This window comes from Helianthus annuus, chromosome 6 (genome assembly GCF_002127325.2).
Source record: "Helianthus annuus cultivar XRQ/B chromosome 6, HanXRQr2.0-SUNRISE, whole genome shotgun sequence".
Lineage (NCBI taxonomy): Eukaryota > Viridiplantae > Streptophyta > Magnoliopsida > Asterales > Asteraceae > Helianthus > Helianthus annuus.
In genome coordinates this window covers 30,794,866-30,805,770 of record NC_035438.2, presented here as the reverse complement: position 1 = coordinate 30,805,770, position 10,905 = coordinate 30,794,866, and the positions used below count along the sequence as shown (strand labels likewise).

Below are 10,905 nucleotides of genomic sequence, written 5' to 3'. Positions count from 1 at the left end.
GTAACTTTGACTTTTTTATAAGTTTCTATTAAGCTCTTTATACTACAAATAATATACGTTTTTAACCCTATAGTTTTGTTTTTTTTCTTATCGTTTTTTATAAACGCTAAATACGCGGTTGCGTTAGATTTTTTTCTTTACATTTCGATATAAATTTTATCTAAAACGGAGTTGTATTTGAAGTTTTCTTTAAAACGGGGTTGTATTCGAAATGATGTGGATGTTCTGGTGAAGAACTGAGTCGGCATTGACCAACAACATCGGTACCAGTATTGTTGTTACCGGAACCGGTATTGGTATTCATTTTTATTATTTTCGATCAATGTAAAACATGACTTTATTTTTTGAGTTACATCATACAACTTTTTTGAGTTACTATAGCGAATGCCTTAGTTAAACCCACAAATACAAATGAAAATTGTTTTCAGTTACAACATTCTTATCAATCTCTCATTTGAAACTTTAACATTAAACAATGAAACATAAGTCCAAGAAGATCCACCAAATCTAAGCACCAACCATGATGCATTCAATTGCTTGTTTGCATATTCCTGTCATTGTTGCTTCTGGCCCATATACCTAAAAATCCAAATCATAGTAAATTGACCAATTTACCCTTAAAAAGTTTGAAAACTAAATGAAACAAGTGCAAGGAGAAATAAGGTTTAGTGTACTTCAATAGGGATGCCAATTTCAGCCCCGAGCGCACGCATTCTAGCAAGGCCTCTTTGGTAATTTGGGCCTCCCCGTCGTACATAAATGTGCATGTTCGCGGCTTTCAACTTCGCTTCCTACACACATTAATAAAAAAACCACACCAAAAAGTCAGTTTTGCCCCTTTAGTTTCATATGATCAAACAAATTACCTTCTCCTTCATCGCACGAATGATGCCATTGAAAGTGGCTGCCACATCAGTAAAATTTGCGATTCCGCCACCAACTACAAGCGCCCTCCTTTGACCATCGGGATCCGCCGTTGCACACTGAAATTTCAAAAAATGCAGAATGTTGAACCTTTATTTTTATTTTTTTTCATTTTCAGTTTAATGTAGAAGGGTGAGACCATAAATGTTACTTTCATGAAACTGGCACCCACAAATGAATATTAACGAAACTGTCACTTACGTCGATGACAACTCGAGCATACTGCAGAACTTCTTCTTCATTGGGCGCACCGCTGTATTCTGCATAATTTCCAAGCTCAGCAGCATAACCTAAATCTCCAACTGTATCTGCGTAGATGACACTAGCACCACCACCGGCAACCATGGTCCAAATGCGGCCTTTAGGGTTAAGAATCGTGAATTTCAAAGATGCACTAGTCTGCAAGAGATCGAAGTTACACATTTAAAATACAAAATTTCAACACGATTAAGGAAAAAACATTTAAATATTGTTTGTATACTCATATGCACCTTTTCATCAAGTCCATGGATAAAGCTTTCAGTAGGACTCATAACTCTTCCAAACGGCATTGGGAATTCGATATTGCCCCACCTGCGAGATTATACCATTTTTTTAAACTTCTGTTAATAAATAATAACTGAAGGTTAATAAATAATTATGAAACTTAGGAATAGAGAAAGTTAATATACTTTTTGAAGTTTTTGAAAGCAGCAGTGTCATCAAGCTCGCCTCTCATATCAAGAGGATAAGGCTTTCCGTTGACCAGAGTGAACGGATTCATTTCCAAGAAAGTGAAGTCGAGATCTATATGCAAGAAACATGGAGATTTATGATGATATTGGCCTAGATTTATCATATGTTTACATGGGTGAGTAACAAGAATGGAAATTTCAAAAGTCGATAAGATTTTACCTACGAACAGGGAATATATGTTTGTGATGAACTCCTCGATTTCAGATTTGTACTGCATCGTGAGAAAAAATGAGCATTAGAGATTCAATATGCACAACTCTATGGCACGATGGACGGTACAGGCGGATCAGCTAAAAGGTCAAATCGGGCCAAGTCGGGTGGGGTTGACTTGCAAACACTTTTTTGTCCTTATATTATAAATTAAGCAGTAAATGCGGTAAAATATCGGATATCAGTCAAGGACCAATATTTGAGATATAGGTTATCGCGGTGGGATATCGGTAATTTTAATATCATGCAGAATTTATATATATAGCAATTTAAGACTTTACACCAACATTTAACACTAACAACTAACAACTAATACTTAAAATAATAATCGCAGAAATAAGAAGAAAGAAGAATGGTAGAACTAAGAAGAAAGGTACTGATATTGGGAATATCGGTGATGAAAGATATGGTTTTCATTCCTTGATCCTTTCTCATTCATGATCATACATATATACCGAATACAAGACCCAATAATATGGGAAGATAATAATTACAAATCACATCCTAAAATACATTTTCTAGGTCTATTCTATTACACCCCCGCAGTCGAAGCGAGAGGTGGCCGAATGTTGAGACTGGACCGGAAATCATCAAATAAAACCTTCGGTAGACCTTTGGTGAAAATGTCAGCGACCTGAAAACGCGTTGGTGTGTGTAATATGCGGACCTTGCCTCGTTGCACCTGTTCACGAACAAAGTGGATATCAAGCTCAATGTGCTTTGTACGTTGATGTTGAACCGGATTGCCAGAGAGATAAATGGCACTGATATTGTCACAATAAACGAGAGAGGCGGTCCGTAGCGGATGACGAAGCTCAAGGAGGAGATTTCGCAGCCAACAAATTTCAGCAACCACATTGGCAACGGCTCTGTATTCAGCTTCGGCACTGGAGCGAGAAACAGTGGACTGCCTTTTTGACGACCAGGAAAGAAGATTCGGACCCATGTAGACACAATAACCAGAAGTGGAACGTCTCGTGTCTGGACAACCTGCCCAATCAGCATCTGTATAAGCTCGAAGAGAAACAAGACTACAAGGAGACAGTGTGAGACCGTAGGATGAAGTGCCTTGAAGATAACGTATTACACGTTTGAGAGCGTTCCAATCATCAATAGTGGGGGCATGCATGTGTACACAGATTTGTTGCACGGCATAAGAGATATCTGGTCGTGTAAAAGTGAGGTACTGGAGAGCCCCAGCCAAGCTACGGTATAACGTCGGATTGTCGAAAGTAGGACTAGACGTGGTGCTTAACTTGGGTTTAGTATCAACTGGTGTGGCGACCGAGTTACAGGATTGCATACCGGCTCTAGCAATAATATCTCTGGCGTATGTCTGTTGGGATAAGAACATGTTGTTGGCGGAGCGAGTGACCTGAACGCCCAAGAAATAACTAAGCTGACCAAGATCTTTCATAGCAAACTCGGATGCAAGTGATCCCATTAGTTTCGTGCGTAAGATGTCCGAAGACGTCGTCAAAATGATGTCGTCAACATAAATCAATAGATACGCTGTATCACCCCCGTGATGATATGTGAACAGTGAATTATCACACTTACTTTGCAGAAAACCCATAGACACCACAAAATCCGTAAACCGTTGGTACCATGCTCTGGGAGCTTGTTTGAGACCATAAAGCGATTTTCTAAGACGACAAACGTGATCCGGAAAGTCTCTGTGTCGGAACCCCATCGGCTGGTACATATAAACTATCTCATTTAAATTCCCATGAAGAAACGCATTAGTGACATCCAACTGATTAATCGACCAAGATTGAGACAAAGCAAGTGATAATACAGTGCGAATAGTTGCGGGTTTGACGACTGGGCTAAACGTCTCACCGCAATCCACACCAACCTCCTGTGTACGACCATCACATACTAACCGTGCCTTGTATCGCTCCAATGTTCCATCCGACCTGTATTTGTGCCGAAACAACCACATACTGCGTATAACATGCATATTTGCCTGCCTCGGAACTAGTTCCCATGTATTATTTTTAATTAAAGCATTAAATTCGTGTGTCATGGCGTTAAACCAGTCCGGGTTGGAGAGGGCGTCTTTAGGGTTGTTGGGTATAGGAGAGATGGAGGTACTGTGAAGGTTGAATACTTGTTTAGGTTTAGTAATACCCGACATAGCACGTGTGTGCATAGTTCGAGTAGGTGGCGGTGGCACAGGAGCGGTGGTAGTAGGTGTAAGGGATGGGCTGGTATGGGAGGGTTGAGTGGGCTCGGGTTGGTCGGAGTGGGTGTGAGGAGTGGGCTCGGTTGGGGTGGGGTGAGATGTAGGTTGGGCTGGGTTCGAAGTGGTCAGTGGGCTAATATGGGGTGAGGGGTTGAATGGCAGATGTTGGGCTGGTAGAATAGGGCTGTGGGCCGAGGTGGGAGTGGGGTGGGCAGGTGACACGGGAATGGTTTGGGCCGTGGGGGTTGTGGATGGTGGAAAACGAAAGTGGGGTAGGAGCAGTGGGTGTATGGGATCGGTCAAAAAGTCATAATTTTGGAGAGGGGGTTGCAGTTTGTTGGCAAACGGAAATATGGTCTCGTCAAATAGCACATGTCGGTTAATGGTGATTTTGTGAGTGGAAAGATCTAGGCATTTGTAACCGCGATGGTTTGGAGGGTAACCAAGAAAAACACACGGGGCGGAGCGGTATGCAAGTTTGTGTATGGTCGTGTGGGGAATGAGAGGGTAGCAAATGCACCCGAATACACGTAGGTGATCATATGCGGGATGGATATGATAAAGGCGATGGGTAGGTGTTTGAAAGTGGTGGACTTTAGAGGGTATGATGTTTAAAAGGTAGGTTGCAACTTCAAGTGCATGGGACCAATATGTGTTAGGCATAGAGGATTGGGCCAAGAGGGTTCGCATAATGTTGTTTATAGAGCGTATTTTACGTTCGGCTTTCCCGTTTTGGGAGGAAGTATGGGGACAAGAAAAACGAAAATGCATGCCATTATTTTTGCAAAATGTTTGAAACTGAGAATTGACATACTCACGACCATTATCACATTGAAGTTGTTTTATGTTGCGATTGAATTGAGTTTTCACGAAGTTGGTAAAAATGTTGAACATGGTGAAAACATCAGATTTATTTGCTATGGGGTAAGTCCACAAAAAATTGGTGTAATCGTCTAAAAATAAGACATAGTAACGGTGTCCCCCATTACTAAGAATGGGAGAAGTCCAAACATCACTGTGAATAAGATCAAATGGCATTAAAGTATGTGTAAACGAAGTAGCAAATGGTAGACGAATGTGTTTCCCAAAAATACAAGAAGAACAAAGTTTAGAGTTATTTTTAGGAGAACTACATTTTATTGAAGATGAAGATTTTAAAGTTTGTAAAACAGCGGGCCCTGGATGACCAAGCCGTTGATGCCAGATGTCTTGGGAAATAGCAGCAAATGTAGAAGCAGCAGAAAGGTGGGTGATGTTGGACGGGCTGAGAGTGTAGAGATCCCCCGAGCTATTGCACCGTAGGATAGGTTTCTTGGTCCGAAGGTCCTTCACAGTAAAACCATAAGGGTCAAATTCAACAGATAATTGGTTATCAGTGGTAAAACGTCTTACGGAAATTAAGTTTTTGACAAGGTTAGGTGCGTAAAGGACGTTTTTAAGCTTAAAGGGCGGGATGGGTGGTGGTAAGGTTATGTCGCCCTGCCCCAAGACCGGAATGGTTTTGCCATTACCAACAATAATGTTACGAATAATGCTATTAAAAATAGATGAGAACATAGTTGGTTGAGGAGACATAGTACCTGAGGCCCCGGTGTCCATGGTCCAGGAGGAGTCATTGTTTTGGAGCGCCAAGTTGTATAGGGCCTGAGCAATATCCGTGGGTGAGTACCCAGTGTTGTAAGAGTGAGCCGAGTTGCTGTTGCCGCTGCCCGAAGTTGAAGGTCTCGGGCCTAGAATACCTTGGGCCGGGTTTGACGGTTGGGTCTGAGCCGATGGATAGGGACAAGGTGGTATAGTGGGCCATTGATTCCAAGAAGCTTGTGGGCCGGCCCAAGGTGGTGCTTGCCATGGATTTCCATTGTAGTACTGTTCATTACTGTTGAACCTGCCCCGACCGTAGGAGCCGCGACCTCGGCGACCCCGGCCTCGTCCGCGTCCTCGGCTGTTGTAGTTATCACTACGGCGATCGGAGTTGTCACTCCGGGACCGATCCCGGCTGTTATCACGACGAGTTGAGGTGTCCGGTGTGGTGGTGAGGGCTGTACCCGCAGCTTGTGCCGAGACCTTTGCTTGTGCCGTTTTGCGTTCCTCTACCTGACACAGACGAGAACGGGTATTGTAGAAATCCGGGAGGGGAACGGTTTGCTGGAGAATGAGAGCAATGTTCTCGTATTGGTCGTTGAGGCCGGTGAGGATTTGCATGACCAGTTGCTTTTCGGTTGTAGTGGAGCCAAGACTGGTGAGTTGGTCGAACATGAGTTTCATAGCTTGGCAATAGTCGGACATGCTAGAAAACTGATCGAGACGGGTGTTGGCAAATTTGTTTTGAAGGTCAATGGTGCGGGACTCCTGGTTGTCAAGAAAAAGGTTTTGGAGGGTGATCCATGCACTGTAAGCGGTGTTGTCATTCTTCATGATGGTATGTAAAAGATCCTGAGTGATGGTACCGTATATCCATTGTAAAACAATGGCATCTATACGTTCCCATGACTCGGAATAGGTAGGTTTAGGTGAAGAGGGGGCGGCTTGTTTATCGGTGGAGGTAGAGGTGTCGGTTTTCTTGGGTTGAAGATGATCATAACAATCATAAGCTTTGCAGTGGTTTTTGAATAATTCGGCCCAGGTATTATAATGGTTGGTTTGTTGATCAAGAACTAAGGGGACCGAGTTCTTGATGTTGTTGACGGTGATAGCAGGATGAATAGATGGGGAAGACATGAGGATCGGTGAAGAACAGGACGATCGGCAAAGAACAGGACGATCGGCAAAGAGAGGGGGGGGGGCGGCGCTAGGGTAACCTAGACTCTTGATACCATGAAAGATATGGTTTTCATTCCTTGATCCTTTCTCATTCATGATCATACATATATACCGAATACAAGACCCAATAATATGGGAAGATAATAATTACAAATCACATCCTAAAATACATTTTCTAGGTCTATTCTATTAGGTGATATATCGGTCAAATATCGGAAATATCAGTCAATATCGCCAATAACATCGGTACAGATATTTGACACCGATATTTTACATGGGGACCCATAACCGATATATCACCGATATCAACTGCATAGATTATAAATAACTAATGCATCAAAGTATGCTTAAAAAAAGACAATATTATTACAATGAGGTTTAGGATCCTGTACAAAGTGCTTAATTTGTAAGAAGTGTAAGAAATATTCCTGGAATGACAAGTGTCCATCCTCTTAATTAATTCAAAAGGGTAGTTTTGTAATTGTACATTTTTGTCATTTAATTCAAATTCAACATAACTGATCCAAAAATAACCGTCCATGAGATTGTTTAGGGATTTGAACGAATTTTGTAATTTCCATACGATTGTGTTATACGTATCTCTCAATCATCATTAATTATAAATACATAAAGGATTATCAAATCGATATCCCCATTCCAGTTGTTTAACGTCTGCGCCTTTTTTCGATTCTGGTGTTTTATATCAATTTCAATGGAATCCAGCGATGCAGGTTAATGTGTATCATAGTGTTTTATTCTGGTGTTTTATTAAGTTGTATGGTGTTATATTCATAGAAGGTTGCTGGGGATTCCAGATAAAACACCATGACTTGAATCATGGCGTGGTGTTTTATCTGGTGACATTGTTCATGGCATAGTGTTTTAAACATCTGGAGACAAAACACCACGCCATGAACAATGTCTCCAGATAAAACACCACGGCATGAATAATGTCTCCAGATAAAATACCACACCATGAACAATGTCTCCAGATAAAACACCACGCTATGAACAATGTCTCCAGATAAAACACCACGCCATGGTCTCCTGATAAAACACCATGACTTGAATCATAGATGTTTAAAACACCACACTATGAACAAGGTATCCAGATAAAACACCATGACTTGAATCCTAGTCATGGTGTTTTAAAATCTGGGAATGTTTTGTATTTATAAAACACTACGCCATGAACAATGTCTCCAGATAAAACACCACGCCATCAACAATGTCTCCAGTTAAAACACCATGACTTGAATCTGCGATTACGTTTTAAAAATCTGGGAATGTTTTAAAGTATGAAGAAATTCGCTGATTTTTTTTGGAGATTGATGGCGGTTACATATAATTCGCTGATTTTTAGGAGTTTGATGGGTGGTTTTGAAACGGTTACCATATTTGAAATGTTGGAAAAGTCACTATTGCCCTTCAATTTTTACATAAGGTCCTTCTAATTAAAACACAATTTACATTTTATACCCTATTGATCTCAACCATTAGATCAAATATCCAATGGTTTAAAACACTTCTTACCCTTCTTACATTTTAGACACTTTTTACCATATCCCTACCCATTACAATGATACTCTAATTCTTTGAATAATATCGATTGAGGAGGTTGTATGCATTCAAAATTACTTTGGGTGACTTTAAGCCCGTTTGCCCAATTCAACTAATTTGACCAGTTGAGAATAAACCGAATTGACCCATTCAAAAGTAACAATCTCACCTCCAGTGGGAGGGTGGCAACAAGAGGAGCACATGTCTCTTGATTCAACACTGCTCCTGTGGGTAAAAAGATTGTCTTAACCTGAAAATACAGGGAATAAAAATGTGATTTACGGACCCAATCGTAAAAATAAATAGAAAACGAGGAAGATGCATATATATACATATAATGCTTATACAGACACGCCTCTGTGTACCTTGTCCCAGTTCTCTTCGATATCGATTCCTCCACATTCTGAAAAACTAATGCTACACCCTAACCGCTCAGAAACAATGTTGATATAAAACTCTTCGTTGTGTGGAACAAATGGTTCGACAATGAATGTAGTTATGGGTCCTTTGCATCCATCCATCACAACCTATCAAGTCAATAAAGTTTTAACAAGCTCATATTAGATCCAATTAAATTTGATAAAGAGTATCTAGTAACCTTGAAACATAATACCTATGGTGTCTAATAGACTTCAAAAAGATTAAGGGCGTGTTTTGATATATGTACGTATGTATGTCAAAGCGATTATGTGGTTTCAAAAACTAGTCAGATGATTAGTGTGAATTATGCTACTTAAGTCCAATACAGTTGTAACAGTTACCTCTTTGCCAAGCCGCTCCTTGACAAACTCAGCAACTTGAGCCAGATCAAGATTTAAAGCAACGAGTCCACTCTTTCCGCGCTTTCCAAACAACATGTCAGGTTTCACAACCAGTTTGGATGAAGATAACCATGGTTCCCTTTGTACCAACTCATTAAAGTCGGTCGATTCCGTAATCTAATTCACCAAAAAGATTAATGATCAATTAACTATCTCATGTCAAATCCTGCTTGAGTTGTATAAAGTAAATCCATGGTAACCACCACTTATAAACCTTAGGTCCTTTCCTCCAAATCAAATGTTAATTGTTTTAAGTTTTTACATCCTCCAACTCTCAATTTGACAGTTATTATATCAATTTGAATAACTAAAGTTCCAAATCACAGATCACAAAGGAAAATGAAATTATAAGAACTAGGGCACCAAATAAAAGCTATAAATCAAAAAGGTAAAATAAAATTTTGAAATAAATGTTTACCTGTGCAGATTTGATGGGCAATTCAGAACCAGAAATCCTCTTGAAATGCTCCTTCACTAATCTCTTGGAATCATACTCTCGGATCTTCTTGCGTGCCATTTTCTTTTCCTTAAAACCCTGTTACCCAAAAAGAAAAAACACAACAGATCTCAACTCAGATCCACATTACCCACATCAGATTCATAATAAAAATTCAAACATTTGTTAATTTGGACCGGTTTAACAAAAACCCAGATCATAAATTGTTCAAAGATCCAAACTTTTCTATATTTTGATATGGATTTAACAAAAACCCAGATCAAAAACTGCTCAAGATACTAACTTTTGTAAATTTTGATTGGATTTAACAAAAACCCAGATCATAAATTGCTCAAGATACTAACTTTTGTACATTTTTATATGGGTTAAACAAAAACCCAGATCACAAATTGCTCAAGATACTAACTTTTGTAAATTTTGATTGGATTTAACGAAAACCCAGATCATAAATTGCTCAAGATTCTAACTTTTGTATATATTGATTGGGTTAAACAAAAACCCAGATCATAAATTGTCATATAATAAATAAATAAAAAAGATTGATGAAATTTGAAACTTACTGGTGGTGGATGGTAGCGGCTGGCGTTGTTGTTGTTGCTTGAAAGATATGACACAACCGATACTAAAGATCGTTGAACTGATACTTACAAATTTATAGTTGAATTTGGTGGGGTGGTTTGATTAATTTATAATTTTTTTGGTTACATTTTTTGACAAAATTGGGTATTTATTTTAGCGGGAAGAAGAGTCATCTAGATGGAGGTTGATGATCACTACCGGCTACCGGACACCTCATAGGCTAAAACCCATAAGTAAAACTTGTATCACAGAATAGTTAATGGAAACAAATTGCCAAACTTTTGGTTTGTTCAATTAAGGGTGTATAGAGTGGTTAGACACTTGAGAGTGACAAACTAAAAAATCAATCAATAAGAATGTGTCATGTTAAAGTGATAAACTATGTTCAAAAGTGTTGGCAATGGTTAGACACTTGGTAAAGTGGTAAACTATTTAAAAAAAAGGAAAAAGGTTTGATTGGTTGAGATGACATAGACCCCACCACACACCCCCACTCTCTCCCCTCTCCTCCCTCTCCCCGCATCGGTGTTCCCTCACCGATTTTTCTCCCCAAATCGGTAAAACCAATTCGGTAAACAAGTCGGCATTGGTTAGACATCGGTGCCGATGCCTTTTGCCGACACCACTCCGAACCCCCTAAGTGCATGAGTTTTTTTTAAATTAATTAGTGT

General features: G+C 39.8%; 1 protein-coding gene across 1 annotated transcript; it reads right to left on the bottom strand.

Annotated features, from left to right (window-relative positions):
• Nucleotides 1-278: 278 nt before the first annotated feature.
• Nucleotides 279-10,421, bottom strand: LOC110903742 (ATP-citrate synthase alpha chain protein 1). The gene is made up of 12 exons (XM_022149525.2): nucleotides 10,216-10,421; nucleotides 9,617-9,733; nucleotides 9,139-9,315; nucleotides 8,743-8,904; nucleotides 8,547-8,627; nucleotides 1,819-1,870; nucleotides 1,596-1,710; nucleotides 1,416-1,497; nucleotides 1,126-1,323; nucleotides 867-983; nucleotides 675-791; nucleotides 279-579 (listed from the first exon to the last, which is right to left on the bottom strand). The coding sequence occupies exons 2-12, from the start codon at nucleotides 9,713-9,715 to the stop codon at nucleotides 508-510; spliced, it is 1,272 nt and encodes a 423-aa protein (XP_022005217.1). The 5' UTR covers nucleotides 9,716-9,733; nucleotides 10,216-10,421; the 3' UTR covers nucleotides 279-507.
• Nucleotides 10,422-10,905: the final 484 nt, after the last annotated feature.

Bases quoted from the DNA above. Each gene is read 5' to 3' on its own strand.
- LOC110903742 (XM_022149525.2), bottom strand. From the start codon at position 9,715: ATGGCACGCAAGAAGATCCGAGAGTATGATTCCAAGAGATTAGTGAAG. The intron at 1,498-1,595 runs GTATATTAACTT...ATAATCTCGCAG, and splicing joins GCTTTCAAAAACTTCAAAAA to GTGGGGCAATATCGAATTCC. The intron at 1,324-1,415 runs GTGCATATGAGT...GATCTCTTGCAG, and splicing joins TCCATGGACTTGATGAAAAG to ACTAGTGCATCTTTGAAATT.